Source organism: Pelodiscus sinensis, chromosome 7, assembly GCF_052426305.1.
Source record: "Pelodiscus sinensis isolate ZL-2025 chromosome 7, ASM5242630v1, whole genome shotgun sequence".
NCBI lineage: Eukaryota > Metazoa > Chordata > Testudines > Trionychidae > Pelodiscus > Pelodiscus sinensis.
The window spans coordinates 9,404,299-9,424,129 of NC_143058.1; the positions used below are offsets into that span (position 1 = coordinate 9,404,299).

Genomic DNA, 19,831 nt, shown 5'->3' on the forward strand with positions numbered 1-19,831 from the left:
CAAGGGATAATAATCTGGGGCTGATCTTGCTTTCCTTATCATGAGCTTCAATAGGATTTTTAGGAGCAGAGGGATCACAAGATTGGGCTTGGTTACGGCCTTCCAACATACAAAAATTAGCTCTGGCACTTGTTCGTGCAGGGCCAGTGGTGATGGTTTCCTATCACTGTGTAGGATTCAAATCCAAGTATTTGTTTCTTCCACATTAAAAAAATCTGCAGGAAGTCCCATAGGCTGATGCTACTGTCTGGCCGGAGAAGCCAACTGGACACAAGATACTAGAACCTGGACAGTTCAATGAACCTTTTTGTGTATAACCCATTCTGTGTAGTAAACCAGTGCCTGAAACAAGGGCAGGACACTATCAGTGCAATAAATGAAGGGAGCAGATACACAACTGCTGGTTTTTCCAGTTTATCTTGCTGCCCCCTCCCCATCCCCGCTAGTGAAAAATGCAGATCATCCTATAACAAGGCAATCTAACATGGTGATTGGTTCAGATTTTCTAGCTTAACCAAGGTCATCTTATCACTGACCCTCCGAAAGACTGCATAACAGATATATCTGCCCCCAAGCAGCTGCCAATGGCAAAGGAAAAATGCTACATTTCTGGATCCAAATCTGTAGAGAGCCGTAGATTTATGACAGCCGACCTAATGGAAAGATATTGCATTAGAACAGGGTTCTTCTTGGGAATCGTCGCATTGCAGGTTGACAACCTGAGTGTTGGCAATGTCTCTGGAGCACAGGGATAGTCCAAGTTTATTCTGCTGGAAAAATAAATGAGTAGAGAGGCCATATTCTAGAGCCAGTTTTGCACACCACGCCCACAGATGTCATTTGGCATCCCATAAGCTGGTTAGGACCCTTGAATCCAACAACTGGTTAAAGGAGAAAAGGAAACCACATGTAGCCACCGATTAATCACAAGGTGCTAGAAACGTACACATCTCTCAGCCCACATTTTGCAATTTGCACTTCAAAGGAGAACTATATTATGTGACAAATCTGAAAGAGGATGGGGTCTGTAACCAAAAAGCCCAGCCACCCTGGGGCACCTTGTGCTCATAGTAAGGAAATATTCCGCTGCGTATGATCATGATCAGCGGGGTAACTTTATGTACATGGCCATGTTAGAGAGGCTTCGTTCACTGAAACACAACAGAAACGCCACATGCCTTACACAGCTTTCCTAACAAAAAGTCAGGCCCAGGCTTACGGCGTTAAGCACGCAAGGAACTCCACTGTCTTCAATGGAACTTACAGCACTCAAAGTTAAGCATATGCTTAGTGCTTCGCATGGCTGCGGCTTCACTTTCCTCAGACGCCTGTGACATTCCTGGAATTCCAACCAGACCACTCCTCTCTCTCCCCCAAAAAAAGCAGCCCCAAGGTTCATTTACAGAAAATTCAGTAGACACAAACAAGCAAGTGCATGTGGGAGGGAGATGATGGGCAATAGGGCCATCAACGGGAGGGGAGATGGACCAAGATAATCTTTCTATTAAGGTAAATGCTAAGAGAGCGTGAGGACCCCAGTTTAAATGCTCTATCAGACATTAATGCAAAGGTCTCTGCATAATCCAGAGTGGTCCACAATAAGACCCAAATATTCACAGGGTCCAATTCAGACACCATTTACACTGGTGTAAGTCAGGGGTATCCCTCCAAAACCCATGGTCTTACTCTAGCTAATTCCTACTGCTGCTGTTTCTTTAGAGCAACACAGATTTTGACAAGAGCAAATGGAAATATCTGGTTCATCAAAGATGGCTCAGTTGGGGTCTAGCTTTCATTGGTAGCATCACTTGACATATCTCATTGCCTCTCAAATCCCTCGTGTACTTACAGAGCTTGTGTGTGTAGCTATAAACCCAAATAATCTTCACACCAAGCCTATGTTATTATTTCAGAGACCACACCCATCCCTAGAAGGTCCACAAAAGGGCCTTCTAGTCTCATTCTACAGATGGGGAACTGAGGGAGAGGCTAAGTGACTTGCTCAAAACTACAGAATAAACCAGTGTCAGAGCCAGGACTAAAACTTCATGAGTTTCTGGTTCACAGTCAAATGCTTAGTGTACAGAACAGCTTGATACTTTGTGGAGTCTTTGTTATGGCAGCTCTAATCAGCCTCTGTTGTACAGCCTTGATTTTCCATTAGTTGTTCATATAAGAAAAAAGAGCTTAACAGAAATAAGAAAGTTGGCCCAGTTCCTCCAGGCTGTCTTTGAACACCAGAGATATGTTAGGGCACAGATTTCTGGATTCACAGGGTAAACCGTGTACTTTCCTTCCAACAACGAACAAAATATTCATATTCTGGATACAAAATGAAGGTCTGAACTGGCAAAAATTCCACACATGAAATTTCCATTTAAGTTGGTTTTGCTTGAATCAGACCTTACACTGGCCAGAAACAGAAGTTATGTCTTTAATAAATGATGCGTCCAAAAAGGCCTCTGTTATTTTAACATTATGGAAGCCAAACGGTATAAAATATTTTAGAGCAAAATACATACGTGTGCAAAATAAATCAAAGACGCTATCAAATTTAATATAGAATCTCTGAAAAATGTCTTTCAAAAGGTTATTCATACACTATCAGAACATATATATATTCAGAACATTTGTGTGTGGCAAGATCAACTAGGAACATACTCCTCTAGAAAACACTTCCCTTCCGAAACCACACATCAGCCTGAAATCAAGTTCTAGAGTGCAGGTCGAGCTAACATGCCTACCAGCACTGCCATAAATGTCATTAACAATAAATCAGCATGAAGTGGCCCTCATTTAAGGGAAGTGGTCCCAACACAGATGTGTTAATATAGAAGCTAAAATGCTCAATCTTCTCTCAGTGTCACAACTACGTGGTATCTGAATTAATCTGGAAAAACTTAAAAATCAACAAATAGTCTAGCAGCACCTTAAAGACTAACAAAACATGCAGATGGTGTCTTGAGCTTTCGTGGGCACAACTACTGGTTGTGCCCACGAAAGCTCATGATACCATGTACATGTTTTGTTAGTCTTTAAGGTGCTGCTAGACTATTTGTTGATTTTTAAGTTTTTCCAGTTACAGACCAATTCGGCTACCCCTCTGAAGCTTTTGAATTAACCTGGTTTATTAGGGGTTGCATTCTCCTCTCAGTTATGCAGTGTAACCCCACAGACTGAGGAGAATTTGGCAGGACATCAACATGACAGATACTTATATATGAGCAGTACTGCAGTACTATCTATGGAAGAGGGTAACACATTCCGAAACATACACCTCGCTGTGGTTTAACCCACGGCATCTATGGGAGGCGAGAGCTGCAAGTCCAGTCCCCTAGCTCCTGAGACTCTATTTACATCCCCGGAGACAGCTTCAACAGGACAGTTTCAGAGGGCATCGAGCCAGGAATGATAGTGTGTGCTTGTGAGGACAGGACTAGAAATCAAAAGGACAAACTGGAGAATCGGTCTGAAATCAACCAACAAAAATGAAATTCACTAAAAATGGTAACCCTCCCCGGGGGCAGCAGTAAACAAAACATCTTGCAGGCCATAGACAAAACCCACCGTGAATAGCATGTGGCCCACCACTGGTGTAGACATGGCCTGGGTGGATCTGGGTGGATCTGCCTTGTCTTCACTGTGTTTTTACCTCAGGCTAGCCTCACGCGTTTATTTCCCTGCAGTGACCCAGAGCAAACAAACAAACAAAAACTTTTTTTTAAACTAGTGAAGACTAGGCCAAAGAGGCACTATGTCTCACACATCATTGAAATCTTTGTAGACGGCAGCCCAGTCTCTGACCTGCCTTTATTACAGCCAGTCTTTAGGGAGGACATTGTACGGAAGTTTGTATAAAAAAAGGGCAGTTCCTCAACAACACACATTTACACAGCTCCATTACGAGGCAGGAGTTTCCGCACTGTTGCTCTACAAACAAAACTAAGATACGACAAAGTAGTAAACCACCAAGTCACACAATGTTCCTAACTTGTACTTCACGAAGCAACTCCGCCTATCTTAAAAGGAGATTTATAAGCCATTTACTCATGTAACTTTTATTGTCATGGACAATTAATGCAGCATAAACTTTATTTGTTGCTATCATTAGCAAATTTCTGGCAACCATGTTCTTTTGTCCCAAAGGTTAGGATGACAAAAATAACCCTGTCACTTAACAAGAAGTCACTAGACTAGTTCACATGGCTAAAAAGATACAAATGCAACACTTATTTCCAGTAAGCTTCAGTGCTAGGATTTAGTCATTAGCAATCCTAGAGTTTTCTGATTTTAAGGTTACATTCTGCAAACACTGAACTCTTTCCCACACAACTGCAAATCCTATTGGCTGTGTCTAGACTGGCAAGTTTTTCCGCAAAATCAAATGATTTTGCGGAAAAACTTGCCAGCTGTCTACACTGGCCGTTTGAATTTTCGCAAGAACACTGACGATCTCATGTAAGATTGTCAGTGTTCTTGCGGAAATACTGTGCTGCTCCCATTCGGGCAAAAGCCCTCTTGCGCAAATGATTTGCGCAAGAGGGCCAGTGTAAACAGCACAGTACTGTTTTCCGCAAAAAAGCCCCGATCGCGAAAATGGCAATCGGGGCTTTTTTGCGGAAAACCTCGTCTAGATTGGCCACGGACGCTTTTCCGCAAAAAGTGCTTTTGCGGAAAAGCATCCTGCCAATCTAGACGCGATTTTCCGAAAATGCTTTTAACAGAAAACTATTCCGTTAAAAGCATTTCCGGAAAATCATGCCAGTGTAGACGTAGCCATTGTGTTTACCACGTTGGCTTTACATTTCTAATACCATTTACTTGACAAGGTCTAGGTTTTCTACACCACGTGATAACCTGTTATGCTGATTTCCAGCTACATCTTCAGTATACCAAACCAACAGGCTCAAGGCCTGTTTAGAAAACTAGCTCACAGAATCATACAATCCTAGGGCTGGAAGAGACCTCGAGAGGTCATCGAGTCCAGCCCAAAGCAGGACCAACCCTAACTAAATCATCCCAGCCAGGGCTTTGTCAAGCCGGAACTTAAAAACCTTTAGCGATGGAGCTCACCCCTAGCTCATCTCACTAGACAATAAGATTGGTTTTACATGCACCATATGTGCTCACCAAATCAATGCAAGACAGAGTCAGAAAAAAATATACTTTCTTCCTCAGTACGGGACCCTACTGATACAAAGACGGCCTACAGAGACTCAAACTGAACAGTTTGGGGATTGAGCTAAAACAATGTGCCACATCAATAAACATTCCATATAGCGACTTAAGGAGGACACGCAAAAAGCAGCACTCATAAAGGTGACAATGTCCCCAGCTGACTACAGCTTGGAGGGGAAGGAAGGGAAGAGCCGTTCTTCAAGGCAGTCAATAAATCCTCAGGCTAAAGCAGCAAGAGATTCTCAGGGCAGGGGCCACCTGATCGTGCATTCTTTATGCCACTCACGTGCTTCAGACAGACAATGCTCCTGGCCCCAGGACACAATGGCACTGAAAGCGGCTCCGTGGTTGCTTTCCACAGCCTGAGGGAGCTCAACAGATGCACCAAGAGGTGTTTAGCCAGTGGGTGTGGGGGACCCACCAGCTACGTGACGGGCTACCCTGAAACCTCCCTTGGAGGTTGGTGGGTGCAAGGGACGGCAGCCCCCCTAGGGCTCCATTCTGTCCCACTCCGGTTAGGAGACTCCCCCTAGAGGGCTCTGCTCACAGTCCGTTTCTGCCCTGCATTTGGAGGGACACAGTGGAGTGCAGGTCCAGGTGCTCTAATGCGTCGGTCCCGAGGGGTCCGGTGCGAGCAGATTTCGGGGGAGCTCAAACAGGAGGGCTGACAGACTTGTCGGGCCCCTGGGCCAGGTGGGGGCCAGGGTCTCAGGCAGAAGAGGCAGGGTTGGGGCAGCCAGCCTTCAGCACCGCCTGATGCCGAAGCCAAAGCAACTTTGCTTTCCAGGGATCCCCGTGAGCCACAGACAGTTGCCCTGCTTGCTCCCCCTTAACATTGGCCCTGGCTTTTACATGCAGAACACTGGCGGTTATGGGCTGTGGCGTTTTTACAGCTTGTTGGGCGGGCCTCCGAAAGAAAAAGGTTGGGACCTCGTCCTAATACCAATTGCTACGGCCGTACTTTCAACAGCTCCCTGCCTGTATTTATCTCCTCCTGGGGCGGCTTCTCTCCTCTTTTCAACCCTCTGTCCCTCCCTCCATCTTCCATGCACATCTCTTCCCTCCCATCCCCCTTAACACACCCCTGGAGCCAGGCTTCTTGGAGGAAAGGCTCAGCACCCTGCACCAGCACTTTGCTCAGTCCGAGTCTGCCCAGCCTCCTGCAAACAATCGAGTTCACACTGGGCATGTTCAGAGGCTTACTCAAGTGACATCATCTCATCTGCATGCTCACCCAGACCCTCTGTTCGGGTTTGGTTAATAATACCTCTTTGGCAACAGGCTCTGGAGCACTTTTCAGTTGCTAAGTTAGGCCACGTTGATATTTAACTGCACCAGAGATAGATCAATCTTCTGGCATTTGATTTAGTGGGTCTAGTTAAGACCCACTAAATAGAACTCTAAGGGTGGCTCCAGTTGGTGCCAGTATTCCTTGCAGTTGTGAGGAGGAAGGGGAGCAAGCACCCCTATTGGCTGCCATCAGCCTCCCTCTATATATAAAGATGGCACCAAACTCAACTTAAGGTACATCGACTCCAGCTACATATTTACATAGCTGGAGTGGTGTACCTTAACCCAACCTTCCAGGTCTAGTGTAGACCTGGCCTGAGTCACCTGCACTTAAGTTCAGCCCTGTCTGTAGCAGACTCATATCTGGGGTGACAGACGACACCCTTTACCCTGGGTTTATTATACAGTAGCTGCTACTTGGCCTTGCCTGGTGTCTATAATGATTTTACTAGCAGGGCAATGAGATCATCCTTGGGAAATAGTTTTCTCCTTTGCCTCCTGTATCAATGAAGAACTAGCACTTCTCAGGTGTAAGGAGTAAATTTCAATGTCAGGTTCAGTACCTCGGACTGTCCAGAGTCATGTAGGTAAACACACACTCTCTGCAGCTGGGGGAAAGGCCCTTGATGGCTTCCAGCTGACATGGTCTGTCCTGGTATGCAGCTGATACCATCTGTTGCACAAGTTTCCTGGCTACAAGTTCAGGCAGTGGGAGTTGTAGGTCTGGTGTGGTAACCTTTGTTTCTTTTGTGCCTTTACAAGTCTAGTATTTGCTCACGTTTCCCCAGTAACCAAGAGGAAGGCTGGCCTGGTGGTGGAAGGGACTCGGAAGAACTGGGCGTCAATGGCCAACTGTGCCACAGGCGTCTTGGGTGATGATGGGCAAGTCACTTAACCCTTCTCAGCCTTAGGGCCCGATGTGTCAGACAAGGATAACCCACCCGCTCCGTCTTCTCTATTTAGATTAACTCTTTGGGCCAAGAGCTGCTGGATTAAGTTCATACAAAACCTTGCACATTTAGCTCCGCCAGGACCTCAGTGCACCACTGTGATACACGTCAAGAATGAGGTCCAGTGGAAAGTCAAGTTGCTATTTCTCTGCTCACCAGCCCGTATTGGAAAAGCCAGTCCGCCCAGAAGCACGCCGTGAAGATACAACAGGAAAGGTCTGTGCCTTGCTGAGCTTTCATGAAATGTTCTTCACTGTCTGACGAGCTCCCCTACCCAGCATTACTCTGATGATGAGGAATATTGGCCTAGAACAGAGTAGCGCTTGATACAAAGCAGAGCGCAGACATGCCAAGAGATTGCCAGTCTCCGATGCCCAGGGAGAAGAATGGTTTCCATTTAAGAACAGAATAGGTGCAGGGCACAGGTGAGGGCAGCCTTCCTTGCACTGCCATCGGCAGAGCGCCTTCAACCCTGCCCGGAAGGCCGGCTGAAAGATGAGGATGTATTTCAGTCCCAAGACCTGGCCATTTGCTCCTTGTTCTCGCTGATAAAATACCCAGTTCAGAGTGCCGCTCAGTGCTGGCTGTGCGGGGAGAGGGAACAGCCTGCGCTGTGAATAGCAGCCCCTTAGGAGGTACACCGGGGTTGGCAAAATACAGCCCGCGAGCCAGATGCAGCCTGCCACGCCGCCAAATCCAACCCACGGGAGCTTCAGCCAGGCTCCCTACCTGCCCCATCCCCAAGTGCTGTTCAGAGCAGCTTTGTATACTGCACCCGCCGCCAGCATAATTGCTCATCTCCCATTGGCCGGTTTTGGTTTCCTGCCCTCCCACCCCCAGTCACAACCTCCTTCCAAACCCTGCACTCCTACCTGCACCCCTCCTCCAGGTCAGAATCCTCTTCTGCACCCATGCCCCTCCCAGATCTCATACCCCCTCCTGCACCCCAATCCTTACCCCAAGCTCCCTTCTGTACTCAACCTCCATCCCAGACCCCGCATCTCCTCCATTAATATCATGGAAAAGTGCAGCCCTCAACCACTCTCCAAATTCTTGGACAATTATTGCCCGCCTTTGAAGCAGACAGACACCTTTAGCTCATTTATAACATGTACAGCCCATGGACACTAAGCTATAGTTCCGCTTGGTACATCAACACAAGGAGTATCCTGCTGGGTTTCCTAAACAAATCCGGGGGAGAAAGTGAAGAAAAGGGGGTAAGAAGTGGGCAAATCTAAATCTCTCTATAGCATATTGGCGCCTTCCCCACTGAGGGTATGTCTACACTACAAAGTTAATTCGAACTAACAGACGTTAGTTCGAATTAAATTTGATAGGCGCTACACACGCGAACCGCTAGTTCGAACTTAATTCAAACTAGCGGAGCGCTTAATTCGAACTAGGTAAACCTCATTCTACGAGGACTAACGCCTAGTTCGAATTAACTAGTTCGAATTAAGGGCTGTGTAGCCACTTAATTCGAACTAGTGGGAGGCTAGCCCTCCCCAGCTTTCACTGGTGGCCACTCTGGGCACCACCAGGGAAACTCTTCTGCCCTCCTCCCAGCCCCGGAGCCCTTATAGGGGCATGGGCTGGCTACGGTGCCTGTGCCAGGTGCAAGCCTGCCAGCACCCAGCCAGCAGACCCTGCACCTGGCATGGCTCGAGCCAGCCACCCACTGCCACCCAGCCCTCCCCCTCTTCCCGGGACCAGGCTGGCGGCTCCCGGGAGACCTCATCCACGACCTCCGCACTAGGCACAGGAAAGTGGCCATCTAGGGCAGGATAGCTGCCAGCCAGGCCACCCAGGAGCTGGTTGGCATGAAAATCAAGGTGGTCCACTGAGACCCCCGACCCTGAGCCCTGAGATTAGAATGGCCGTACTGGGTCAGACCAAAGGTCCATCTAGCCCAGTAGCCTGTCTGCCAACAGTGGCCAACACTAGGTACCCTGGAGGGGATGGACCGAAGACAAAGACCAAGCCATTTGTCTCGTGCCATCCATCTCCAGCCTTCCACAAACAGAGGCCAGGGACACCATTCCTACCCCCTGGCTAATACCACTCCATGGTCCCAACCTCCATGACTTGATCTCACTTCTCTTTAAACTCTGTTCTAGTTCTAGCCTTCACAGCCTCCTGCAGCAAGGAGTTCCACAGGTTGACTATTTGCTTTGTGAAGAACAACTTTCTGTTGTTAGTTTGAAGCCTGCTACCCATTCCTTTCATTTGGTGTCCTTTAGTCCTTCTATTATGGGAACTAATGAAGAACTTTTCTTTATGCACCCTCTCCACACCACTCATGCTTTTATAGACCTCTATCATATCCCCCCTCGGTCTCCTCTTTTCTAAGTTGAGAAGTCCCAGTCTCTTTAGCCTCTCCTCATATGGGACCTGTTCCAAACCCCTGACCATTTTAGTTGCCCTCCCCTCTCCCACCCTCTCTCTTCCCCTCTTCCACCTTCTTTTCCCAGTCTCCCTGAGCTTTGTTCAATAAAGAGAGTTTCTATTTTTGAACACACGTGTCCTTTATTTTGTACATCAGGAAGGGAGGCTAGGGAGGGGTAAGTGGAAGGAGGTGAGGGAGGAATGGGGTACGAGCCCCCGATGGGGAGGACTGGGCTGGCTCTGCGGGCTCGTCGGGGTGGAAACTCTCCTGAAGACCCTTGATTGACCCGCCCCTCCGGATGGCAGCCTGCGGCAAGTGCAGCCGGGCTGATGGCCGAGTGCTGTGATGTGCCGAGTGTGGGCACTCAGAGCACTCCAAGCCAGGACTGCTTTGCAAGCAGAGAACCCCTGAGAACTGTCTGTCCGGGGTGGGGGTCGGGTTCCTATAAGCACAGCCCTCGGCTAGCCTGAGGCAGCAGCTCCACGCTCTAAGTCCTAATCTGATGCCCTGCCGGCACTGCTTCCGGCCATCCTTAACCTCAGTTCAGGGTCCACTCAGTGTGGACATGCTAGTTCGAATTAGCAAAACGCTAATTCGAACTAGTTTTTAAGTCTAGATGCGCTAATTCGAACTAGTTAGTTCGAATTAGTGCTGTAGTGTAGACATACCCTGATATACAAACAAAGCCAGCAACCAGTGGAGAGTTTGTCAGGAGAGGTTTGAAGGGCACCGTGGCTACTTCTTATTCGTGGCCTAAAGTGCAGCTCGTGAAGAGACTTGAAGGTAAAAACAGCTAACTGGGACAGTTCTCAGTCTCCTTTGATGGACAGGGGCTTTCATTCAGAAATCAAACACAGCAGAAAAGTAGGAGAAACATCAGAGCTAACGTGACATAAAAGCCAAACTTAGAGATGAAAAGTACCAAGCGCAAATAAAATAAGGTTCATGGAAATGTTCCAGAAGCCTTGGTGGTTGTCATCAGTGAAATACGAGTCCAACTCTGCCATCTGCCCTCACTCGGTCGCACTTACATGGCACAAATCCACTGCTTCACACCAGTCTGAGATTAGAACCAAGTCCACTGGCCTCAGCGGAATTTTTGCCTGCCTGAAGACAACAAATTCACTGAGCTCCATTTAATGGAGAGGGGATGAAAGAGAGGACAGAGGGAAGGATTAAAAACCAGTCTCCCCGGTTGAAGGGCAGCCACGAAAGTCCTGGTTTGTATGCACAGTTGTGCTTTGATGCGCTGCTTATTCTGAGCCCCTTGTTGCCCGATGCAAGATTGAGTGATGGAGGGATAGCTCTGTGCATCCCGTTGTGAATGTTCCATCCGCATGAGCAACAGGAATTATGCGTAGCAGCATGCAAGGCTTGTTGAGGCAGCATTAATTTTGCTGATGTTAATTATTGTGCCAATTAATTATGTTAATTATGTCCCTTCTATTAACACAGAGCAGCTACACAAGAGATCTTACAATGGCACAGCTGCATTCAAACAGCAGTGCCACAGTAAACTCTCTAGCGTAGACCTAGCCAAAGAAGTGCAACAGATGGACAAAGAGTCCCAACGCCTGGTCATGAAAGTGAAGAGAAAGAAGAACCAACTTGATAAACAAGTCTTAGAAACAATGGGAAGCCAGGGACAGACCTAAAATGTGTCTGGCATCTGCAAACCTCATGTTAGCAAAGGGCAGGCCAGATGGGAACGTAATCCTTTGGAACGCTCAGGATCTTGTCAATAACGGCAATGACCCTTAGAAAAAAGAGCCAATTTCTCTGGGTCATGCAAAATGAAAATAATATTCTTGCAAATGCAGCTATAATTAACTGAGAACCACACCCCAGTCAGAGCTGGCCTCCCAGCTTTTTGTACTCTTCGTTTAGGCAAATAAAAGACTGTTCCAGGAAACATATGAACATTCAAGCACAGTCATGACCCTATAAAAATTCAGTTCCGTGAGAGTTAACGTCAATACAAAACAGCTTTCTTCATTTCCATAAATCTCCAAGTAAAAAATCCAAATCTCCGGCTACAGAAAAGTCCAGTGGCCAGATTTGGACACTTAAAATATAGCCAAGGCAAAGATTTTCTTCCTACTTCCTCTTCTGGATAGCTCCATCTCCTCCCCCGACAAACAGGATTTCAGGGTGTCTTCTTCAAACCACCTCACTTTCCTTTGCTTCCCATGCCTGCATTGCCTCCTGCTGGGACACATCCTCTTTTCCACATTGAGGATAGTAACCATAGTGAAAAGCATTTACTCCAGGGGCTGTCATATTAAGTTTGTGCAGGGCCTTGCACCTTGAGCTGGGTTGGGGTTTCTTGTGCACTACAGCAATATACACTTAGCTGTAAGAGGACTTGCGCCCTCACGCCACGCGGCTACAAGCTATGCAATATGAACCTTCTGAGGACACCTTGTACGTGGAGTAGTTTACAACAGGGTTGCTGTTGGAGAAGATTTTTTAAGACAATCTGCAATAGGCCCGGAAATAGAATTACATTAAAACAGTGTTTGAAAGTTGCACTGGCGAACAGGGGCAGCTCGCAGGGTTCAGGCTCCAGGTGGACAATGAACCAGGGGAGGAGACGGCGAGAGACAGGAGTGAGGAGTCAGTCACTGGAGCGTGGCCTGGATGGATCGGACTATTTGGTTATTTGACCCGTAGGCTGGGTCTCTCGCCGCAGCCAACAAGAATCTAGGGTTTCAACCTTTTGCTGATGAGATTGGCGCTTGTCAACTTAATGCAACAGTTCAGACTAAATTCCTTGATGTCCTTCAGAAACTATCCCCAGTGATCCCATGGGGCCCATTATTCTCTCGTAACCTGCGAGTGCTCCTCAATGTCCCCCCCAACCCTGCTCCCATCCAGAGGAACCCAGTCCAATTCTTCTCCACCTCATTTGTCCTTTTTCTCCCTCTACTTAGCTAAAAACTCTTCCCATCTGTCCCTAAAGTACCCGCCCTTCCCTAGTGTGGCCTCCCCATCCTCCATCAGAGCAGGGGCGACATGTGAGGAGGGCACAAGGGGCCACATGACCCTCCAACCACTGGGCACAGCCAGCGGAAGTGGAGCAAGATGGTCCCATGGCTTTGCTCCCCCCGGTTGCGCCGCTCTGATAGAGGAGGCAGGATCGTCCCACACTCCCCTGCAGGATGTGGAGCGACAGCAGCTGAGGAAGCAAGCAGTGGGGCCGCCTTGCTCTGCTTCCCCCCACTGCTGCTGGTGAGTGTAGGGAGGGGAGCAGCAGACCCCTGCTGCCGGTGCCAGCCCTGCTCTTCCCCCAACAAGGGCGGTCTGGGGGACTAAGTGGGGCAGGGACGAAGCAGGAGAAGGGAGAGGCATGGCCTGGGCAGTGGGGGGTTATCCTGGACCTTCTCCAGGCTGGGAAGGGTCATGTGCCTCCCCCCCCCACCCCGGTACCTCCCGACCAGTTGCCTCTGCATCAGAGCCCCCTCCAGTCCATGCAGCCACTGCTAAGGTCTTCCTAGCCACTTCTTCAGGCTCTATCATCTGCCCCAAATCCCTCTATTGGCTCCTTCTCCACTACACCAAGTTCAAAGACTCTTGCCACCACCTTCAAAGACTCTGAGTTCTGTCCATCCTCTTACTGACCTGTTTTATTCCCTCACTCAAAGGCTACGTCTAGATTTTATCCCTTTTTCGTAAAAGGACTGCAAACTAGACGTATCGCAATTGCTAATGAAGCGGGGATTTAAATCTCCCCCGCTTCATTAGCATAAAAATGGCTGCCGCTTTTTTTCGGCACGGAGCTTTGCTGGAAAAAAGCGCCAGTCTAGACGCGAATCTTTCGGAAAAGGCTTTATTTTCTGAAAGATTCGTGTCTAGACTGGCGCTTTTTTCCAGCAAAGCTCCGCGCCGAAAAAAAGCGGCAGCCATTTTTATGCTAACGAAGCGGGGGAGATTTAAATCCCCGCTTCATTAGCAATTGCGATACGTCTAATTTGCATCCCTTTTACGAAAAAGGGATGCAATCTAGACGTAGCCAAACAGTAAGACCAACCTGAAGGCCCCATGTCAGGCTCCTGAGCTTCCTTCCACGTGTACCCTCAACCCATGGAATAGCCTTTCATAGAGAGCCCACAAATCTCTCCCCATCTGGATCAGATCTTGTATTGGTTTGTGAGCTCCTCAGGAAAGAGACCAGGCCCTTTTATCACAAAGGAGGTTTCATGGCATTCGAGACTCAGGGATCGTTTCAATGGATAAAGACATTTCTCCTCAAAACAAAATGGCATTTGGATTAAAAGACTTTAATTTCTGTTTTTAAGTTAAGCCGAGGCACGTCCGACTCTTCCGCTGTGGAGAGGTCAATGCTCCCACAAGACTCTGATCCACAAGGAACGAGGAGGAAACATTTATAAACGCTCCTCTCTATGAGTTAACCCACACAAGTGCCCATTTAAATCAGGCCTCATCATCTGCCAGCTCCAAAAGGACTCTTTGTTGTGAGGCTGCACGGCAAGTTATGATTTATTTTTAAGTTAGTGCAAAATCGTTGCTTAGTCACCCACAAGAAAAACACATCAAATCTGATTAGAAGGCGGAATTTAAAATTCCTTCTCCCCACCCCACAAGAGATTATCCCAGAAATAGGATTTCAAAACAATTCCTAGAGCAATGCAAGCTTTGGCTCTTGCTCAAAAAGGGCCATGTCTAGATCAAAGGGAGAGACCTGCTAGCAGAGCTCCAACACCTTTTCCCTAAACAGCAAGGACCAAGGATTTTTGTCTGAGAAATACGGTAGATAGTAGGGATGTCAAATCCCGTTTAACCGATTAAACAAGGGTATGAAAGGGGGCCCCATGGGTGGGGGTGGCTCCAGTTAGGCTGGAGCGTCCCCTGCAGGGCTGGCAGCCCACTGGTTAATCGTAACCGGTAAGAGCAATGCTTACCGATTAACCATTCCCATCCCTAGTAGACATGGCATAGAGCAGGGGTTCTCAAACGTCATCGTACCATGACCCCCTTCTGACAACACAATTCCAGGATGGGGGAACCAGAGACCACGCCCCACCACCCAAGGTAGACAGGCTACAGCTGAAGCCCAAGGGCTCATCCTGCACAGGGGGCATGTAACCTTAGACCCGGGGAGCGGGGCTTGAGCTTTGGCTACAGACTTGCTGGACTCCAGGGCCAAACACCAGCCTTGGCAACCCCATTCAAGTTGGTCGGAACCCACTTCAGGGCCCCAGCCTGCAATCTGAAACCCCCCTGGTACAGAGCCTTGCAGAACCTAGCAGAGCAGAATGAAATCCTTTCCTTCCGCTGGGGAAGGGTAACGTGTGGCGCACAGAGCGAGCTGCAAGTTTGTAATGAGAGACAACCTGCTGGAATGGGGCAAGACAGCTTCAAGCACATGCATGCCTGGAGCACAGGCGACGTTCACCTGCATGCACAGAGCCGACCACTTAATCAGTGCATTGATCTTGAGCGGGCTCTCCGTACAGACCTCGCTTCCGAGGGAGTGTTCTAGTCACTTAAGGTATGTCTGCAATCAGACCCCCCCCTCCCCCGCCCGTCGCTGGCTTGTGCCAGCTGGCTCCAGCTTGTGGGGCTCAAGTGAAGAAGCTGTTTGACTGTAGTGTAGGCATTTGGGCTCTGGAATTCTCTGGCCTCTCCAGGACACATGCTCAAGACACAGCAGGATTCAGCACTTCTAACATAGTTTGTCCGGTAGAGTCCTCAAAAAAAAAAAAAACCCCCACCACCTATTCCCATTCTATTCATGCTCTTCTGCTTTGGACTTTGGTCCTGTTAGCCGCTACTGCCCCTGGCTTGCTTATGACCCTATCAGGGACAAGGTCAAGACTGGATCTCCCCCTGCGCTTTCAGGCACATCCATTCTAGGTGAGATTGTCAGAAATGCTCAACACTGGCCCAGATCTGCTCCCGCTGAAGTCACAGCACAGAGGCCCACCCATTTCCACAAGAGCAGAATTAAGGCAAAGCCAAGTGCTTTGGAAAACCCCAGTCTGTGTCCATGGCACTGGACCAGCCTGTGGACTTCCTTGGGATAACACGTTGATAGGAAGGGCAGAAGCTGGTTCCTTGGCCAGGTCTATATGGGGACACACAGGAGAGGGAAGGCAAATCAATGAATGGTCTGAAGTCAATGCCTACGCGTTGGTGCCTTAAATACCCCACCGGAAGCTCTCTGTGACTCAGCTCTCCTCCACACACACACACACTTCTAGCTTTGGTTTTTTTTTTTTAACTCCAAAAATTAAAGGACAGCGAACAAAAGTCATGTTACTCCTGAGTCAAAGCAGATAGTGGTGGGTTTGAGGCACCTAACCAGAATTTCTGTGCATTGACTCCATGCCTTTAATGGATTGGCCATAGTCTCCTGAGCATCCTCAGATAGCCAAGTCCTTTGTCTCTTACAAAGATGGAGCAGGAAATACCCCATCTTCAAAGCTCTTGGCGGGACAACAGGGAACAAAGCCCGAAGTCACAATGGGGCTTATCGGAGATGTTCAAATATTATCAGCCTCGCTTTACAAAGGGAACGTTGACACTGTCCCATCCAGGGAAATCTGATGGTTTGCCAGGAGCAGAATGGAGGGAAGAATTGCAAATTAGCATCTCCACCCTTCTCTGGGCCTAAGGCTAAGTGGGAAGAGAGAGCAGCTTGATATGGGTCTAGGTATTTTGCCGGCAAAGGTGCTATTTTGCGATTGGTTGCTTCGAATGTTAAAGGATCCCACTGTCTCCATGACCAGAAGGCCTTTTCACAAAGATTCACCAGCTTGTCTACCCTCCCCTTTGATCATTTCAGACTGTGAGCACCGGAACACTTCTTCTCTGGTTTTTATTTTTCATGGCTCATATTTAGTGCCCTAGAAGTTGGGGATATACCATGCATCGGAGCAGAAGGGGGCATAAGCAACACAGCATGGAGAAGCCTTTTAGTATTTCATCTGGCAAAGGTCTTTGTTAGTGACCGGGCAGAAAATATAGTGACAGCATGATTCATACCCAGAAAGGTGCAGGTGCAAAGCCTTATGTTGCAGAACCCACATCCTGAAGGGTGCTAAAAGGGCCTACGTAGGGTAAGGCCAAATTCCACCTACAAATGTGCGCAAGTCCTGTCAAAGACACTGTATGGGCACTGTGAGTTCATCTAGGGGCAGAAGCTGGCTTGCAGTATAGGCAATACGGAGCGCTAAACGGCCAAGTCAGACGCTTAGCTTTGCCGACTACAGAAGCTTGGAGCAATGACATTCCACCACCGTGCTGAAGTAGGGCCAGTATGAGCGACGTCACGCTCTTCCTAGAGTAACGCGGAAGCATCATCTACCTTCCTGACCCATGCGCCAGCAATTCCCTGGAACAGAACTAGGACACGCATCGCTGAGTCGTGACAGTGGTGCTCCTAACGCTTACCAGCTTGCCAATCTCACCCGCCGGCACAAGACTCCCTCAACCCCATGGCTGAGATACCAATGCATGTCAAACAAAGCTGCATTTCAAATGGTCCGAGTCCAATCCACCATACATTGCATGGAAATGTGTGGGCCAGATCCCCAATTAATGTAAGCCAGCCCTGAGTTCATGGGCGTTTCACCGACATCAGCTGAAAACCTGACCCACATGTGTACAAAATCCAAAAAACCCAACTTCCCCGCCTCCCACAAACCAGAGGAGCATAATTCAATTGTGTCATCATGGGCCATTTCCAAATGACAGTCTTTCCTGTAGTTCCTTACCTTGGTTGAGATAGGTCAGGGTTTCTTCGTGCAGCTTTACAGCAGGGGAGGTGGCTGTGCAGAGAACGTATTGAAACGGAGGCAGTTTGGTGTCATTCTCAGGAGACAGTTGGGGCTCCTCCTGTTTGAAGATCGGCAGCGCGAGGACATCACTGAAACACAGAATTAGCCCAGGTTTACAGCCTGCGACTTGCGAGGTGCCCACGGCGAGGCTCCAAATGCGAACTTCTCTCATGCTGCAGGTGCCCACGCGACGCCACGGAAGAGACGGCGATCTCGTCTCACGCGCAAGGAGTTATACACGCTGCAGCGGGAAGGTGTGAATTCCAGCGCAGGGTAGGCTCAACAGCGCTCCCTCTAATGGAGCTTGCATATTAAAAATAGATGAGTAGCTGTGGCAGCGTGAGCCGCAGGAGGGGATGGCGGGCCCCACTACACATCTATGAACACGGTGACTAGCCCCGCCCACCACCACCGTGGTGACACACAGGAGCGGACTGGCAATCAAAATATGCCTGGGAATGGCCCTCCCCATGATGTCACCCCTGTGTGCCCCTCAAGCCCCACCCCCTTTCCCTGCGTCACGTCCGGCACGCAGCACAAGTGGCCGGTCAGGCTCCGTGTGCCACATACAGCGCGGACGCAGAGCCGCTTGGAGTGCGGGGCAACAGAGGCCCATCACGGGTGGATACAACGGCACACCAGGAAAATCCCAGTATCCCGCCGGGCCAGTCCACCCCGGTGATATGTGTGTTTTTAGAGCACACGCTAAATCGAAGTTATGTCTCCGCAAACTGGAGTTTACACCTTCCAGCTCTAGCGCTGAAATTTCTTCTTAGGGTTTGAAGAGTTTGGCTTCTGCAGAGTAACAGGGCATGCAGTCCCCCTGCTCAGTAACTTAGTAACAGGTATCTTTAACACATAGCATCAGTACACCAGAAAGTCCCCAAGGAATGACTTGGTTGAATAGAAAAGAGAGCTGGCTGAGAAGTGAGTTTTGTCTGGAGGAGAGAAGGAGGGTGAGGAAACAGTGAACACTAACATTTCTTTAAAAACAAAGAAGAAACTTCTGAAGAAAGTTTTGACGTTCACACCCAAAAGACAAAAGCCTGAAAAAAATATTCAGGGAAAGTAAATAAAAGCCCCTGATGATTTCTAGTAAGAACACTGCAAAGCGATATTTTTAAAAGGCAGAATTTGCTAACCACCCATCAAAGATTGCTTGGTTCCCTCTGCCCCACCAAGCCACAGCCCCTTTCTCTCAGAAGTAAGGCCTCCCTCCTTGCACACAATAATCCTGTCAATTTGCTTCTCCCAGAAAGGAGCCTTCTTCCCTCCAAGCTACGCCCTTCCTCCACCAACCCCTTTTCACTCCCCCACAGAACCATGCCTTTTCCTCCTACAAAGTAGATGCTTCCCAAAACTGGTCCCACCCACCCCCAAAGCCAATAATTTCATCCTGAACTAGTCACGCCCTCAAAATTCAGCCCATCCCGCCAACAATTGGTGCGACTGATTCATAACTCGGGGCTGGTCAGGGCACCTCAGGAGAAAGGGTGAGGAGGCTGGGGGACTTCTGGCCAGAGTTAAGTAATATACTAGTAGGGTTAATGATGGGTATTGGGAATGAGCCTCCTTCCACATCAATCCACAGTCGCTCTGCTGTGCAGGAAGTTTATACAGCCTACTGGGGTGTCTCTGCCTCATGCTACCAGGCTGAACTGCTTCAGGATTTAGCCCATATGAAGTAGCATGCTTCTGTATGTATATTTTCTGTAAGTACAAAGAATTGGGCTGGTTTGGAAAGGAGAAGACTGAGAGGGGACATGATAGTGGTTTTCAAGTATCTAAAAGGGTGTCACAAAGAGGAGAGAGAAAAATTGTTCTCCTTGGCCTCTGATAATAGAAAAAGAAGCAATGGGCTTAAACTGCAGCAAGGGAGGTTTAGGTTGGACATTAGGAAAAACTTCCTGCCAGGGGTGGTTAAACACTGGAATAAATTGTCTAGGGAGGTTGTGGAGATATTTAAGAGCAGGGTAGAGAGACACCTATCAGGGATGGTCTAGACCAGTGTTTCTTAAACTTTTTAAGACCAAGGAACACCAAACAATAATTTTTTGTTATGCAGAACACCAAGGGGGGGGAAAGGTTCTTGAGCTGTTGAGCAAACAAAGGGGGGGCAGCTGTTGAGCAAACAAAGGGGGGGCAGCAGGCCTCTGACTGCCTGGTCTAGACAGTACTGGGTCTCCCCTAGTCCAGGGGACTGGACTCAATGACCTCCCAGTTCT

General features: G+C 48.6%; 1 protein-coding gene across 2 annotated transcripts in view; it reads right to left on the bottom strand.

The window, feature by feature from the left end:
- Positions 1–19,831, bottom strand: part of TFCP2L1 (transcription factor CP2 like 1) — a 53,124-nt gene that overhangs the window by 27,823 nt on the left and 5,470 nt on the right. For both annotated transcript variants that reach the window (XM_075933078.2, XM_014580915.4), the window contains exon 2: positions 17,544–17,695. In XM_075933078.2, the coding sequence (XP_075789193.1) occupies positions 17,544–17,695 (152 nt within the window). The remainder of the gene's footprint in view (positions 1–17,543; positions 17,696–19,831) is intronic.